Source organism: Lynx rufus, unplaced genomic scaffold (assembly GCF_022079265.1).
Source record: "Lynx rufus isolate CCGP_SWC_20201006 ecotype Redwood Valley unplaced genomic scaffold, mLynRuf1.p SCAF_13, whole genome shotgun sequence".
NCBI classification, from domain to species: Eukaryota; Metazoa; Chordata; class Mammalia; order Carnivora; family Felidae; genus Lynx; species Lynx rufus.
This window is the reverse complement of record NW_025814827.1, coordinates 65,161,280-65,179,165: the sequence shown is the minus strand read 5'-3', so window position 1 is coordinate 65,179,165 and position 17,886 is coordinate 65,161,280. Positions and strand designations below refer to the sequence as shown.

Genomic DNA, 17,886 nt, shown 5'->3' with positions numbered 1-17,886 from the left:
TAGGGAGAAATATTCAAAAAGTCCAGTCCATTATAGCAAAGCAAGGTACTAAAGGGTAAATTTGAGCCTGAGAGATAAATAAATCAATAGCTGCACATCAGCCAACAACTTCTAGAACTTCTCTCTGGCTTTGACAGAATTATTGAATAGCAGAACTATGAAATCTGCTAGTCTCAGAAAAGAATTTATACTACCCCAAGGAAGCTATGTTTACAATTAGAATAACTTTTTAGTGAAAAATAATTGTATCTAGTTCCTGGGTTCTGGTTCTGGATTTCCCAGTAAACTTGAGTAAGTCACTTGTTTGTGGGCCTCACTTCAATCACCTGATAAGAAAAAAAGCAATTTGATTTAGATGAGCTCTGAAGCCCCTGCCAAGTCTAAGGCAAGGAGAGCTCTCCGCTGTGATGTTGGTTCACCTACCCTACAGTGTAGCAAGAAAAATTAGACAAACAGAATAAACCCTAAATGGGGGTGTCGGTGGGGGTGGGAATCCATAAAGGCTGCATTAGCACTAGACTAACTAGAAAGAAGGGCCTCAGATGTTGCAGATATAAATGTGGAGATGTCTGTCTTAAAATAATAATATCACAGATACACTGTTATGGGCACAACGAAGTCCCTATTCAACAGCTCATCTATACTAAATTTCCCAAATCTAGGCCAATATCCCACTTCTTTGAATATGGTATTTCAACAACAAAAAAAAGTGTAAAGTGCAGTTCATAATAACAGGATCTGACTGTACTTGATTGAGACACTTTTGGTAAGATGAACATACTCAGTTAAATTTCCAACTCTACTAGTTACTAGAGCATTTATCTCACAATACAGCTACTGCCCAATATACACACACACACACACACACACACACACACATATATATATATATATATATATATATATATACACACACACACACACACACTGCCCTTATCCAATATATAGGTAGATTCAGGACATTGAAAATATTCTAGATATTATGATTTATATATAGGAAAAATTACGACCACTAAGTTGGTGGCAGACACCTCAACCTATTAATGCTAACAAATGGCAACCACAGTACTATAATCTTTGGAAAAATTCTAAAATACGTCTCTAACTCTATTACTTTTAAGTTTATTTTGTGGGGCTCGAACTCACAAACCGCAAGATCATGACCTGAGCCAAACCAAGAGTTGGATGCTTAATCGACTGAGCCACCCAGGTGCCCGCTTTTACTTTCTTAATAGCTCCTTCAGTAAACTTTTTTTTTTTTCAATAAAAAAATGAGTTTCATAATCTAGTTAATGAAAATGATTACTGAACGTCAGGTTTTCTTTTAAAATAATTTATAATCTATATAAATAAAAATGTACACCACATAAAACAGATGTGGGAATATTATTTTACATATTTTAAACTGATTATCACAGACCACAGCAATGATTATTGAAATGCATTTAGTATTGTGAGAGTTCTTTCATAACCACACCTTGAGCAGTATCATTATGCATCAGATTGTAGTCTCCCTTGGTTAAGACCATTTGGTAACATTTGCATGTCAAATACATGGTGAAGATATCTATAGATCTCCTCAGCCTTCTGATGAGTTACTTGTGCACATGTGGAGATTTCTTGAGGTGAGCTGAAAAATAAATTAGAACTTTTTGACTTAACACAATATTCTTATTTGCTTAAAGAACACCAAACATAAGCCTTTAAGAAAATCATTTCTTCTAAGCATTTTACATCTAGTTAATATGTCCTTAGCATGGTTTAAATAAAACACACTTATTCCCTATATTCAAAGTCACTTATAACAATTTCAACATCTTACCTGGGCCTTTAATTTAAAATAATGCATTTTCTAAAATTTTCCTTTTCAAGCAATATAATAATCAAAAACTAGTAAAATCTGCACTGTGATATTTTTCTAGTTCTAGAACTAAACAGCCCAGAAATGTTAGAATGCAAGATCAAATATAAGCGCTGTCTAGCTCTCAGAGGACTCTAAGCTCCCCAAAGGTAGTGCCTATCTTTTCCCTCCATTAACGTCCTCAACTTCATGCAGTGACTGTAACACTGGGAAGCAAAAAGTCTTTACTGAATGAGATACTCTAATACGCACTATACATCTTTAGTTTTTTAAATAATATTAAAATTTCTATGAAGTATTTCTAAGAATCATTTTACAGTAACCGTTTAAAAATATTAACACTGACATACCTGTTAGTCATCTTTCTCACAGAAGAAAACCAGTGACACATATTTAATGCAGTTACATAACTTATATTGGGAATACTTAGATAAAACTGAAGTGCTTCACATTTATTTCTGTTCACCACTATTGGAACATGAATACCAACATTCTTTCTTTGTTCTACTAAAGACAGTTCCTTTAGCAAATCTGCAGTTTCTTCTTGGCAGGAACTGAAAAGAACTCGGATTCCGGCCCCAATTAAGGTAGTCAGCAAGTTGTCGTAGCTCTTTGTTCTCCTAAACATCTTGGATGTGTCTCCTAAATATTTCATATTTAGGAAAATGCAAATGTGAGTAACTTACATTAAGTAGAATCATTAATGCTATATTTTATATTATTAAAATCCCAAGATCTACAACCATTAAGCAAATTAGTGCCACATTATGCTAATGAGAAACCCTACTAGTAAAGATTTAAAGTGACTCTCAAATACCTGGGAGTTAAAATAAGAACTATCTTTATGAGTGTCTTCAGTTGGTATCAAATAGTAAGATGAGTAGGCAGAGGAGAGCTTATATTCCTAGATAATTCACTCATGAAGACCAAGACCATATTACTTATCTTTACAATTCCTCATAATGCTAGAACTGATAAATAACTCAAGTATTGGCTTGATACAAAATCTTACGTATTTATTCTAAGAATAACTCAAAACCCTGCATACCCATTTTAATGTCATCTTTAACTCTTGCCTCTTAATTTACTTCCTTAACTTTCCCATTCATTTCTTTCCATATTCTACCCTCTATCATTTTGGGGGCACTTTTCATTATGGAAAAACAAAACTTTTTACATAACTTCCCCCCCCCCCCGTAACTTGTGCAATGTTCCTTTTCTCTTTATTCCAAATTTATTTCCTTTATAAAGGATATGTTGGTGAAGAAGAAATTATAGAATTTTAGCACTAAGAGAACCCAAGAGATCACTGAATATAAAGCCCTCACTTGTCAAATAAAATAAAATAAAGAAAAAAACTTGGTTACTGAAAGTGTGACTTATCCAAGGCCACAGTTTACCAGTGACAGCATGGGGATAAAAAGGTACAATGCTCAATTACCAAACCAATGTTTTACATAAACTATGCTATCTTCTTTTACTATATCCTGTTATGACTGTATAATTCTTGAACTCTTCCATAGTGGCATTTGCCTATATGATTTCACATAATCCTCATAACATCGAAAGATGAATAGGACAAGTATATTATTAATCCCTCAGAGGGAGTGATTTGTCAATGCAACATCACACAGCTGTAGGGACACCAGAACTCAGTGTCTTCTGATTCCATATTCCATGACCTTTACACCATCCTCAGGGCTCCGCCTACAATTAAATATGAGCCATAGAAATCCCCTAACTGAAGCTCCTATGCACCTATTTGAGCTACCAAATAAGAACTCAGTGTGTTCAACTGAACACCCCTTGTGCCTCAAATCTGCTCTTCTCTAATATTCATAATTTCAATAAAGAGCACCACTACCTAACTGCCCAGTGACCAAGAAACTGGTCAACACAAAAGTAATTCTTGGAATGCCTGGGTGGCCCAGTCAGTTAAGCGTCAGACTCTTGATTTCAACTCAGGTCATGATCTCATGGTTTGTGGGATTGAGGTCTGCTTCAGATTCCATGCTGGTAGCGTGGAACCTACTTGGGATTCTCTCCCTCTCTGCACCTTCCCCATTCGTGTGTGCATGTACACACTGGAGCTCTCACGCTGTCCCAAAAAAAATAAACCTAAAAAAAAAAAAAAAAAAGTAATTCTTGCCTCCTTTCACCAACTACTGCTAATCCTACCTCCTAAACCCGCTGAATCCTTGTCCCTTTTCCCACTGCTGCCTTAAAGGCGCTAATCCTTTCTGGGGCTCCTGAAAAAAGACATACTGGTTCACTTGCCTTCAGTTTCTCACCCTTCAACTCTCAAACTCATTTAAACACAATGAGTAAAAAAATGCAGAAAGAAACCTATTTATGAAACAAAAACATAAACACAATGACTAATGAAAAGCATGGCTTTGTATAAATATGAAGTAACATTTATGAGTCAGGTATTTATATTTTAAGAGTTTTCCACATCCTGACAGTAGAAGAGTGAACTAAATAATAGCTGAGTTACTTTATAGCCTTATAAACAAAAACATTTAAAAACACAAACCTGTTTTTTCTCTGTCCTTTTCCACAATCACACATATTCTTTCAAACATGCTCTGTAGGTACCGGATGTGGTCAATGAGTTTGTTCTTATTGATACTATTTAACATCTCAGACTGAGACCTCCTTTCTACCACCATGCGGTTACTCACAATGTAATCACAGCCATTTAGAGGACAGACCTCTACTTGAATGCCATGAACTGCTCTTAAGGAAGAAATTACTTCAGAACCAGAAGTGATTTCACAACTATCTACAAGAATACAAGTTCTTTGGCCTTCCTGTGGAAGTCTAAGAGAAGCATGTGTGCCAGCCAAATGTGGTCTTGAGTTGGAACAGTATGCCATTGACGTGCTAGAATCCTCCAGGGCACTACCAACCTGCAAAGGTGGAAAATATTGGTTTCAGGTTAAATATATATTAGTGCCAAAAACTTCTAACACCTGAAGTTGATTTTTTCTTAGTGATAATATTATTTCCTTTTTTTTAACTCTTTTTTTCTTCCTTCAGTATGACCGAAGTGACTATATACATGAAGGACCAAGCTACCACTTCACACCTAGTAGAATGGCTAAAATTAAAAACAAAATAAAACAGTAAAATAAACGTTGTTAGAATGTGAAAAAAAACTGGAACATACATATCTGGTAGGAATGTAAAATAGTGCAGCCACTGTGGAAAACTGGCGAGTCCTCAAAAGTTAAAGAGAATTACTGTATGACCCAGAAATTCCATTCCTAGGTATATACCAAAAAGACCTCAAAACAGACTCACATACTCATTTGCTAGTGTTCATTAACTTTGGAAAATTCTCAGCCATTGACTGTTTAAATACATTTTCTATCCTTTCCTCACTTTTTTTTTTTTTAATTTTTTTTTTTTCAACGTTTATTTATTTTTGGGACAGAGAGAGACAGAGCATGAACGGGGGAGGGGCAGAGAGAGAGGGAGACACAGAATTGGAAACAGGCTCCAGGCTCTGAGCCATCAGCCCAGAGCCCGACGCGGGGCTCGAACTCACGGACCGCGAGATCGTGACCTGGCTGAAGTCGGACGCTTAACCGACTGCACCACCCAGGCGCCCCCCTTTCCTCACTTCTTAATTCCAATTACATGTATCTTAGACTATAGGATACAATCCTACAGTTCTTGGATGCTCCATTCTGTTTTTCACTCTTTGTGTTTCATATTGCGTCATTTCTACAGGCCTAGCTTTAAGTTTCTTGGTTCTTTCTGTGGCTGTATTAAGTCTATTGATGGGCTCATTAAAGATATTCCTCATCTGGGGCACCTGGGTGGTTCAGGTGGTTGAGCGTCCAACTCTTGCTTTCAGCTCAGGTCATGATCCCAGGGATCATGGTCTAGTCAAAGGTTGAGATGAGTTTGGGTTTACTGCTATGATTACCCTAGGTACAACCAGAGGCTTCAAACTCCCATAGTGTTATTTGGATTTAGGGTGGGACAAGGTTTGTCAGATGATTTTTCCAAATGTTCTCTCAGCTTTCGATCTCCTCTGTTTCCTTGTACCTTAGAGAGGTTCTTTCCTCATACTCTTGTCTTTCTCTCAGCAGTTGACTGCTTTTATGTTACTAAGTGCTTGCTAGCCTAGTTGGAGGGAATGCTAGGTGCATGGGGTGGCATGGTGGCAGGGCAGGAGGAGAGGGTAAGTTCTATTCTCCTACTTCAGCCTGAACAGGACTTGTGTCTGTCAGTTCCCAAAACAGGACCTTTACAGTGATCCTGCCCTCCCTTCCCAGGGCTGGAGATAGCTAATGATCTAGGCCCAAGATGTTTTCATGCCTCTGTCTCAGGTACAGAACCTTTTTTAATTCTTGCCTTCCTCCATCTGTAAAGGGTCTTCTTCACCTAGGCCCTGAGGAATAGCTATAAGGTCTGCTGGTAATCCCCAGCAGCTTAAAGCTTTTTGTTCTATAGGGGAAATAGGGTAGAAGGAACCAGATGGGGTTTGTTGCCTTTTCCACAATAATTGCTGGTCACTTCCCCCAAGCCGTGGCATCAGCAAGGGAGGCTTTCTCTGATTCTCAGTCTTTCCTGTGAACACCCAATGAGTCTATGGAGAAGAGCCCTCAAATGGTTATTAACTCCCCTTTTGTCTGCAATTCCCAGGGGTTCTAAACTCTCATGCTAGTTCACTGCCTTTTGCAATTTATTAAAAGTTTAGCTCAATTCCTCTTACCAAATTATACAGAGCCCAGGGAATGTCCCAAATCAATAAGTCTCTCTTTGGAGACACTTGTCTTTCCTTAGAAATGAGACCAATTGGTTGTCCTACACCCTCAGCTCCATAATAGTTTCAGATAAAACCATGGTTCTGGAGACTATCCGGCTTTTTTTGTTGTTACTAGGATGGAAGAGCACTCTTTCCAATTTTCTATATCCTAAAGATAGAAATCCTAATCATTCAGAAAATAATCTTTAAAATAATTCAGTATTCAATTCCAAAAAGCAAAAAATAAATGTAGTAAAGGAAAAAATGGTACTAAAGAACAAAACAAAAGTACTGGAACTACTTAGTTATTTTGAAGTAGAAAATGGCTTCCTAAACATGACACTGAAGTTCAGGAACCCTAAAGAAAAAACTGAGACTGAATAAAAAAGTTACCTTTTCCTATGGCACAAACCACCATAAATAAACAAAAAGGCAAATGACTGACATGGAATACTGTTTGCAATATACATGACAAAATAGATGTCAACTTTTTTTTATATATCTAACAGTTTTTTACAAGATAGTCTATTTTCTGTCTTCTCAAAACTACCTCAAATTCTTCCCCTCCTAATTTCAAGTGAGAAGAATCATACTACATGGAATCATAGGGTAACAGAAAAAAATTTAAAACACATTTCTGTAAAAATCTATGTGTCTTTTTTTCACAGTCCCCAAAGTATTACTAGCCTGAATCCAGTTTTTAGTTAGAGCATGCCAACGTAGAAATGTAGCTAGTGCTTAGTGGTTTTCAAAGTACTGTTCATAGACAGATCTTTCTCAACTTATAATAAGATTACCTCCCAATAAACCCATCATAAGTCAAAAAAATCATAAGTAGAAAATGCATTTAAAGTAACCTACCAAACATCATAGCTTAGCAAAGCCTAGCCTGCCTTAATTATGCTCAGAACACTTATACTGGCCTGTAGCTGGGCAATCATCTGATATAAAGCCTATTTTATAAGAAAGTGTTGAATATCTCAGGTAATTTCCTGAATACTGTACTGAAAGTGAAAAACAGGATGGCTGTATGGGTACATAAAAGTTCTAAGTGTATCAGCTGTTTGCCCTTGTAACCATGTGACTGGGAACTGTGGCTGCCAACATGATGGATATCATACAGCAAGTTGCTAGCTCAGGAGAAGATCAAAATTCAATATTTGAAGTATGGTTTCTACAGAATGCATATTGCTTTCACACCATCATAATGTCAAAAAATTGTAAGTTGAACCATCATGAATCTGGGACCATATTACCTACCTTGACCCTTGGGATTACTATCTTTATACTACAGTTGAGGATACTGAGGCTCAGAGAAATGAAGTAGCCTCTACTTCCCCAATCTATTACAAGACTTAACCTAGTCAACCTTATCCTAAGTATGTCTTGAAGAAATAACTTTGTGCAAAAAAGCCTGGGGACAATTTAAAACTGTAAACTTCTATTTAAGTGCCCCTGGGTCAACACTGAAGCATGTTGCTACAGCACAATGGCCTGAAACACCCGAATACTACAGAGAAATAGAAGGTTAGGTCTGGGTCTCACTCCAAGATGACAATCAAGGAAAGGAATCAGTTATATACAGGTAAGGGATTCCTGTTACTAAACCTTTAATTAACCCCTATTTAACTACTATAACTATAAACTCTTATTAAACTATAAGCCCCTAGAACTATAAACTCTTAAAAACTAAAAGTGGTTTTAGGGATGGATTATTTCAGCAATAATAAGACAAGGAGAAGCAGGAAACTGGAATACTTAACCATTCTAAAAAGAGAAATTTAAATGAAGGAAATCAGGTAGTGTCCCTAACTCTTCTCCTCAATAAAGACAGTTACATAGCTGAAGCCTTCAGTGGGGAAAAGAAAAGTTAATCTGTGGGGAATTAGTTCTGAGCATGTAATTTCTGTTAATTTTATCTTGTAGGAAGCCTATTTTCCTATCTCCTTTTCATAAAACTACCAAGTTTCCTTACAGAGTTTTACTAAGAAAACTGTGATCACACTTAAAAAATTAAAACCTAAAGGCGCACCTGAGTGGCTCAGTTGGTTAAGCCCCTGACTCTTCATGTCCGCTCAGATCATGATCTCACAGTTTGTGGGTTCAAGCCTCACATAGGGCACTACACTGACAGTGGGCACTATGCTGACAGTGTGAAGCCTCCTTGGGATTCTGTCTCCCTCTCTCTGCCCCTCCCCCACCCTCTTTCTCTCAAAAATAAATAAATAAACATTAAAAAAATTAAAACCTACGCATCCTTATACAAATTATCAATATAATTTAGCATGCTATTTTCTTGTTTGAAGAATTTCACCGCTTACTAATTTTTGTTTGACCTAGTTATTTAATACAAAACACAAAAGAAAGCAAAACAACAGGGGCTCCTGGCTGGCTCAGTCAGAAGAGCATGTGACTCGGGACCTTGGGGTTGTGAGTTCAAGCCCCACATTGGATGCAGAGATTACTTTAAACAAATAAATAAATAAACTTAAAAAGGCAAAACGACAAAAAAAAACCTTTCGGTAAACATAAGGCTTTTTCTCTAATTTGATTCATACCTTCATATGAATTGGAAATTTTCTACAGTCCTTCTTTGAATCAACAGTAGGGAATGGTGGTGAAGTAGGTTCAATTTTATTACAGCTCCGAGTTTTGAAGTCTGAGACATCAGAAACTGCATCCTTTAAAGTGAGAGGTATCTGTCCTCTCTGCTTTGGTGACTGATTAACAGTTGGATCAGAATGGTCCTTGGACTGCAATGAAGACCCAAAAGGCACTCTATTGACACAATGGTCCTGCTGTTTGCTCTTATTAACAGTGCTTGGGTTAACCACAAGACTGGATTCTCTTTTATCATTTACATTGTTTTCTTCCTCACTCGAGTCACCGGGTAAAATAATTCTGGATAATTTTTTTTTTGAACGTGCACAATTTTGTCTCATCTCCATTTGTTTTAGCTTTACTGCACGTCTGGTTCTATAGTTTTTGCTCCCACTTGCAAGGCAATCTTCAGTTATTATGTTAAAATCAACACACACTTCTTCTTCACTTGATTGACTTTTATAAGACTCATCTTCATCAACACAAAAACTGTCTTCTAAATAGGTTTCGTCTTGCTCAGGAATCTACAGTAAAAATACAAATTAGCATATTATAAATTTCTTTCATAAAACCAGTATGTATTTAACATTCTTTTAAGTACATGAAATCTTTATGATTATTTCACTTACTTCATTAATTCAGTCACTTGTGCTCAACTACCATAATACTGAGTATATGCTTTATGGAAAAAAATGGGGAGACTGGGGTTATAAAAAGAATGATTTACTCTCTAGAAATGTACAGTCTCTTGTAGGTAGCCAGAAAAATAAACAATTTATAAACAATGTGATAAGGGCTACATAACAAACACAATGGAAGTACAGAGATACGAACATTACACCAAGCTGAATACTGGCAATTTATTAACAAAGAAGACTAATGTGAAAATGTTGTCCATAAATCAAAAATAATCTATAATTTTAGAAAATAACATCTTTATAAATAATAATTTTCAAGACAAATAAAAGAATAAAAGAAAAAATAAGAATTAAAAATTTAACTCTTATGATTAAATTCCATTCACTTCTTTTAAATATTCTCCTAATTGGAAACCAATTCAACAGTATATTCTAATTAGCTCAAATTAAAGATAGGGTAATTTGATCAAATGAGGACTAAAAGGGATTCTGAGAATTCATTTAGTCCACCTTTCTGAGGCAGAGCAGAAATTATCCCAAATAGCTCTGACAGTCCAGTACTAGAAACAAAATGGAGACTTCATTAACAGGAACATATCTCAACATTACCATCAGGAAATTCTCCACTGTATTTCTATAGTTCATACCTGTGAGAAAATATTTATGTTGTTATGCTTCTTACGGACCATTTTATACTGATTGTTCATCAGTGGACTACGCAAAGACTTCATGTAAATAGCTCTCATTTCAGAATCTGTATAAGATAGTAAGAATTTCAAGTAGCAGAATTATTTAAATGAAAACTAGTAGAGTATTTAACTTTGACTTATTCCAAATCCACATAATTCAAACCTGCAGAATTATTTTATACAAAAGATATTTAATGTATATCGAAACAAGTTTAAAAACAATTATTAAAAACCGTAAAGTTAGTTTTGCCTTCAAAATCAGACCATCTGGTTGCATGATTGTGACAATTCATTTAAGCTCTCTGCCTTAGCTCTGAAAATGAGTATTAAGGTAGTGTCTTTTCATGAAAAATAAATGTGTATGAAAATCTGAGGACTGTACTTACAGAAAGTACTAAATAAAACATAAGACAGGCAGGCAAAAAAGAAAACATATGCTTAAAGACATCAAAAGACACAGCTAGGAGGTAAGGTCGTTTCATAACTTGCTGTCAAGCAAAAACTGGGAAACACATGAGTTTCTATTTATGTATACTTTCAGGGTTATAATCAGAGAGCAATTTTATTTTTGTCTCTCATTTTCCATTACATTTTTTGGAGTGATTAAATTAATCAACTTAGGTTATTTTCAAGGCTAACACTAATTTAATGACCGCACTTCTTGGAACAAGATGTATAATTTTTTCTTTGAATAATATTCCCCTTCCCTCCATTCCATAGCATAGCTATCAACTACTAGGTATCCTCCTGATTACCTATCCACTCCTTACTCATGCTAAATCCCTATAAACTTAGTGAGACTTTACTTCTAGTTTCTTATTTAGAAGGACTCAGATCTAGGAGCTTTAGAGACTTTTTTTGTTTTATGGATTTTTTTTTTTTGGTAGAATGTATATAAAATAAAATGCATCCTCCTTCAGGATACAATTCTGTCTTGACAAATGCATCATATGACAAACAATAATCTATTTGCTGTCCCTGCTGTTTTTACCTTTTCCCAAATGTCATACAAATGAAAAAAAAAAACAAAAAAAACTTTGAAATCCTACATATTTAAAAAAAAATTTTTTTAATGTTTATTTTTAGAGAGAGTGAGACACAGAGCATGAACAGGGAAGGGGCAGAGAGAGGAGACACAGAATCAGAAGCAGGCTCCAGGCTCCAAGCTGTCAGCACAGAGCCCAATGCAAGGCTCAAACTCACAAACCATATGATCATGACCTGAGCCGAAGTCGAACACTTAACCAACTGAGCCACCCAGGCATCCCTGAAATCCTACATATTTTAAATGCACTATGTCTAAATGGAGTTTCAGGGATGTCTGGCTGGCTCAGTCAGAAGAGCTTTTAACTCTTGATCTAGGGGTCATGAGTTCAAGCCCCATACTCAGTGTAGAGATTAAAAAAATAACTTTTGAAAAATTAAAAAAATTAAAATGGAGTTTCAGATCTCCTTACTCCCTATCCTCAGGGCTCCACCTGTAGCCTAATATAAGACAGCAACAACTATGTCCTTCCTGTTGCCCAAACACACTGACTCCTTTTTTTCTCTCAAATCCATCAGGAAAACCTGGCAGCTCTAAGTATCCACAATCCAATCTTTCTGACCCTGGCACTGCTACCACATTGGTAAAAGACTGTATCATTCCTTAGATTACTGCAATGAACTTGTAATTGGTCTCTTCTCCCACCTTTGCTCCCCTGAAGACCATTCTCAACAGTGAAGCTAGAGTGATACTACTAAAATAAGTCAGACCATGAGTTGGACATTGCTTGTTGCCTTTGCATCAATATTCCCCACCAGATTAATACTGCACATCTTCAAAAGCCGCTCTGTTAATGAACATTAAGGGCATAATACTAAGAAACCTTATTCTGCAAGTCATATCAGTATCAAGGGCATAGTACTGAGAACTTAAGTCTCTAAAACCTTTTTTTTTTTTTTTTTTTTTTTTTTTTTTTTTTTTTTTGGTTTTTGAGAGAGAGCGTGAGCAGGGGAGGGGCAGAGACAGGAGACACAGAACCTGAAGCATGCTCCAGGCTCTGAGCTGTCAGCACAGAGCCCAATATGGGTCTCAAACCTGAGAGTACAAGATCATGACCTGAGCTAAAGTTGGACGCTTAACCAACTGAGCCACCCAGGTGCCCCTAAAACCTTTTTTTCTCTCAAGTAGAGCTTGGGAAAATTTGCTGTCTTACAACATATCAGAGAGTACAGGAGCAAAATAAATGGCAAGATCTGTGAAAGATTAGAACACTGAAAATCTCACCAGAATCTTTCCTATTTCTATTACAGCCAATCCGACTCATCTGTAATTAATATATTATATATAAGATCTGCTGAAGCATTGTTTGGAGAGACTGTTTTCCAAAAGCAGATCTCTCTTACTTGGCAAATTTAATAAATTTAGGTTTGTATCTCACCTGTTTTTAACATTCAACATTGCTCAAGTCCTCATCTCCTTCTAATCTTTGATCAAATATCATCTTCTCAATGAAGCCTACCCCTAATTACCTTATTTAAAGTTACACCATGTCCATTGTTAATACTGCTAGCTCCTCCCACTCCAAATCCTCATCTTACTCTTTTTTTCATTTTTATGTAAACTGTTGTGTATACTGTTTATCTCTTTCCATTCACATGGAAGCTTCATAAGGGCAAGGATTTTTGTCCACTGATACAGCTTTTTCAAGAACTTTACACAGTACCAGCACACAGTAGTCACTAACTACTTGTAAAATGAACATATGACACTGAGCCAACCAGGTCATTCTGGTAAGATCTGATCAAATTAGCAGAAGCCTATAAGCAACCAAGTCTAAAATAAAGCAAACATTACAGAATTTGAATGAAAGTGACCAAATATTTCAGACATACCAAATTTTCTTCCTTTATAACTCAAACATCTTTAAAAACTAAAATATTTAAACATAATCACGTTAAAAGCACTGAAAACTAGAAGAAAAAGAAGCATCATTATATCATTTACCATTTATATCCTGTGAAAGTTGAGTTGCATCATTTAAGAAGTCAAGTAATGAGGAATCTTGTTCATTTTCTGACTGATCATTTTCATCTGATGAAACATACTCTGCCTCTCCTTGGGAAAGTTCTGCTTCGTCATCTAAAAACTTTCTAGCTGCAAGCTGTGACAAATTAGAAAACAAGGAAACACACTTAAAATAATTTACTTTCTTACATAACTGGAAATAGTTTTGTAAAATGGATTTCTTGCCAATGCTTTAAAGAAAAAGAAAACTTCAAGAAGAAATGCCAAAGTAGCACACCTATTTAAATTTTCCTCTGCAAACTCTACTGTAAGTAAAATACAGTACAACTCAGCATGTCAGCTTGCTGGATGTTTCTTAATAAGCAGAGAGTTTCCCAAGTCTTCTGGCTAATTTTTGCCAGGAAAAATACTGCACCACAAAAAGGTTGATTACGAAAAGAAAAGGTGTAGGGGTGCCTGGGTGGCTCAGTCAGTTAAGCGTCTGACTTTGGCTCAGGTCGTGATCTCGTGGTTCGTGAATTCGAGTCCCGCATCAGGGTCTGTGCTGACTGCTCAGAGCCTGGAACCTGCTTCAGATTCTGTGTCTCCCTCTCTCTGCCCCTCCCCTGCCCTCACCCTTGCCCTCTCTTCTCTCCCTCTCATAAACATAAAAGGAAAAAAAAAAGGTGCTGAGGATTCTTTTCCAAGGATTTGAGTATCGCATAGACGTAAGAAAAATGATGTACTGACTGTAAAAACAAATAATCTAAAACTCAGATTTCTGTCTCTGTATTTTCTCAGTTTGAATCTTAAATTTTCACTAAAGTTTCTTCATTCAGTCATTCAAAATAACAAAGCACTGAAAGATAATTTCAAAACATAAAAAGAAACTAAACTATCACACCTTGAGATTTTAATTCCAGTAAAACAAGTAAAATTAGGGTGAAAATATTTTTAATTTTTGGATTTTTTCCTATAAAGACATTTTAACAAGAAATCTACTAATGTAAAACCTAATTTTTATTATTAATACATATGATATATGGGTGTGCGTGTGTGTGTGTATATATATATATATATATATATATATATATATATATATATATATATAAATAAGAAAATGAAAAAAGTTTACCTTAAGGTGACTCTGTTTCTTTTGGACTTTGATGCCTCTATTTGCATTCCTGTTATGACCCCTGAAGTCTTCTAACTGTGGATGTTGTTTGTGAAAATTGTCACTCTCATCACTAGATGAAAATTCTAACTGTAATAATTCAATAAATGTCTTGCATAAGAAAATATAATTGAATTGTATTTTAATGTATTTCTCACAGGTTTTTGCTTTTATTTTCTTTTTCTTTTTAAATAGTTGACCTAACATTTTTTGTTAGAAACATAAAATACTCTCACAACTCAAAGCCATGTTAAAAATACATAATACTTAAGAATTTAAAAGTTAAGTGATGCTAAGTACTAAAACACTAAATTAGGTACTACTATAGTCTTCATTCAATTTAGTATACATCAAATGCATATGATGAATACTTATAGTTTTCATTTATCTCCTCTAGAAGATCCTAAAGGGCTGTACAAAAATTAATGAAGACTATAAATATAACTCAGAATCAGTCATCAACGTACAGCCCTTTCCAACCAAGAAATGACTAAAACCATGACAAATTTTGACAATGAGGCCTATCACTCTATCTCTTCAGAACAACATAAAACCAATCAAAAGAATCAAAAGTTTACCAAAATAATTTCAAATAACAGGAATAACTTTACTTTAAAATGGATTGATCACCAGCATTCTCAATATTTTAATTCATTTATGATGAGGCAGCCAGACATTCTAGTTAAGGTAGCAAGCTAAAGCAATTTTTCTAGTGAAGTGTTATAGGAGTATATACAAAATAAACATGAGCTGATAACATTTTTAGTAATTTTGCAGTTTCTCCTAAATTGCACTAGAGAATTAAAATACACAATATTACCTAATCTCAGCTTTTAGTTATCAAATAGCTATAAACTGATAACAAATGAACATCATTAGCCTTCAGACCTGCTCTCTACCTAAACTGCAGATTCAGTCCTGCCAGACAATTTCTGCCAGACACTGTCACATCACTATTCCACAAAATCCTCAAACTCAAACATGCTCAACACTGAATTTGTCATCTTTTTGCCTTCTCTCAATTTGTGAAACATATTCCAAACAGCCCTAGCCAAAAACCAGAGACTCATCTTGAACTCCTTCCTTTCCTTCTTTCAAACCCATTCAGTAAGCAAATGAAAGAATAAGGCCTTCCAAAACTGACCCAAATTTTTCTGCAATTTTACTTCCTGGCACTCTTTGTCTTTACAATCCAGTAATAAAGAGATGCTATTTCCCTGCTTTGCGTCATTCATTAAGCTGCTAGCTTCCTTGGCAAGCCTTCCCACTGGCTTACTACCATATATGCTCTAAGGTATTTATATCTTCAAGAAACATTCCAGAACTCCTAAGGACTAAGCTAAAGGCTTATAATTTTTTATCACTTATTAAAGAATTATATTGAAATTATCTGTTTACTTATCTGTCTCTCCTGTTAAGACTGTAGGTGACTTTAGACAATTCCAGGATATCATACTTATAGTAGTATCCTGAACATCTTACACAGTAGATAGAGAGCAGATATTTAGTGAACTGAAGTGTACTGACTAAAGTAAGAATAGTTTTTAAAGAAGTATAAATTTGAAACAGAAATTCCAATCACATAGGAATTACTATTCTTGTGTTAACCATATACCTATTAGATCAAATACGCCTACATTCACCTACGCAAATATTTTTCTTGTAATATTTACTCTAAAATAATTTGAACTACTATACATTATCTATTATCTACTTACTCTGTTTAGAGGAACTCTGCGCTTTTTCACAGCATGAAGTGGGGAAGCAACTTCCCCATTTTTCTCATCCTGGATAAAGTAGATAAATAGATAAAAAGTTTTAAAAAAAGACTTAAGTGGGGGCGGGGGAGATAGGAAGGAGGAAGCCTTTATATAATCACATTGTTGTCATTACTGACTCACCTGAGGGGATTCTAAAACATTTCCTTTTGTTTTTTTACTTTTTCTTCGGAAAATCTCATCATCTTCACTTTCACTGCTTGTTAATTGTTCATCTATAATTTATTAAAAAATGAATCTGGTCAATAGATTTAAGTTCATCCACAACTATCTATTTTATTGATTGGGTACATTATTTAATGTTAGTTGGTTTTTTTTTTTATTGTTTATTTTGAGAGACAGCATGCAAGCAGGGGAGGGACAGAGAGAGAGGGAGAGAGAATCCCAAGTAGGTTCCATGCAATGCAGCAAAGACCCCAATGTGGGGTTTGATCTCATGAACTATGAGATCATGACCTAAGCTAAAATCAAGAGTCAGACACTTAATTGACTGAGCCAGCCAGGTACCCCTGATGGGTGCATTATTTAAAGAGTTTTTCAGAAGTTTGGCCAAAAAATCAGCATGAGACAGAAAAATAAAACAGCGCCAGTGAGGAAATTAAGAGGATAACTTTTGCTAATAACCACATATTTAACTAAAATAACATTTGCATAAATACGTTTATATTGCCCATAGTTGGTAGTTAAATATAATGCTAGAAAAAGTTTTAATGAAAATCTGACATAAAGATAGGAAAAATGATCTCACCCATTAAGAGACTTAATATTAAAGTGTTAAAAGCAAATACTGGAGGCTCAAATGTAACATAAACTTGGTAAAAATATAAATGTCAGAGTATATCCAAAACTATGCAAAAGAGTTAATTTTTAAAAATTAAACATATTTCCAGACCTTAAATAAGTTTTCATCTTAAATGAAACATTCATAAATCATGTCCTTGACGCCAATGGGAATAACATAATCAAAGATTTACATCTCAATAGATGCAGAAAAAACATTTGACAAAATACAGCATCGTTTCTTGATAAAAACCCTTAAGAAAGCCAGAATAGAAGGAACATACCTCAAGATCATAAAGGCCATATACCAAAGAAAAACCCACAGCTAATATCCTCAACGGAGAAAAGCTGAGAGCTTTCCCCCTAAGATAAGGAACATGACAAGGGTGTCCACTCTCACCTCTGTTATTCAATACAGTGTTGGAAGTCCTAGCCTCAGCAATCAGACAACACAAAGAAATAAAAGGCATCCAAACTGGCAAGGAGGAAGTCAAACTTTCACTCTTCACAGATGACATGATACTGGAAAACCCCAAAGACTACACCAAAAAACTACTAGAACTGATCCATGAATTCAGCAAAGTCACAGGATATAAAATCAATGTACAGAAATT

At 35.4% G+C, this 17,886-nt stretch overlaps 1 protein-coding gene across 1 annotated transcript in view; it reads right to left on the bottom strand.

Moving 5' to 3' along the window:
* Positions 1-1,386: 1,386 nt before the first annotated feature.
* FANCM (FA complementation group M) overlaps positions 1,387-17,886 on the bottom strand; it is a 64,895-nt gene continuing 48,395 nt past the window's right edge. The window contains exons 15-23 of the mRNA XM_047075662.1: positions 16,616-16,707; positions 16,433-16,501; positions 14,676-14,804; positions 13,541-13,697; positions 10,510-10,616; positions 9,182-9,748; positions 4,398-4,773; positions 2,212-2,503; positions 1,387-1,630 (exon numbers count right to left, since the gene is read on the bottom strand). Coding sequence (XP_046931618.1) covers positions 1,492-1,630; positions 2,212-2,503; positions 4,398-4,773; positions 9,182-9,748; positions 10,510-10,616; positions 13,541-13,697; positions 14,676-14,804; positions 16,433-16,501; positions 16,616-16,707 — 1,928 coding nt within the window. The 3' untranslated portion in view covers positions 1,387-1,491. The remainder of the gene's footprint in view (positions 1,631-2,211; positions 2,504-4,397; positions 4,774-9,181; positions 9,749-10,509; positions 10,617-13,540; positions 13,698-14,675; positions 14,805-16,432; positions 16,502-16,615; positions 16,708-17,886) is intronic.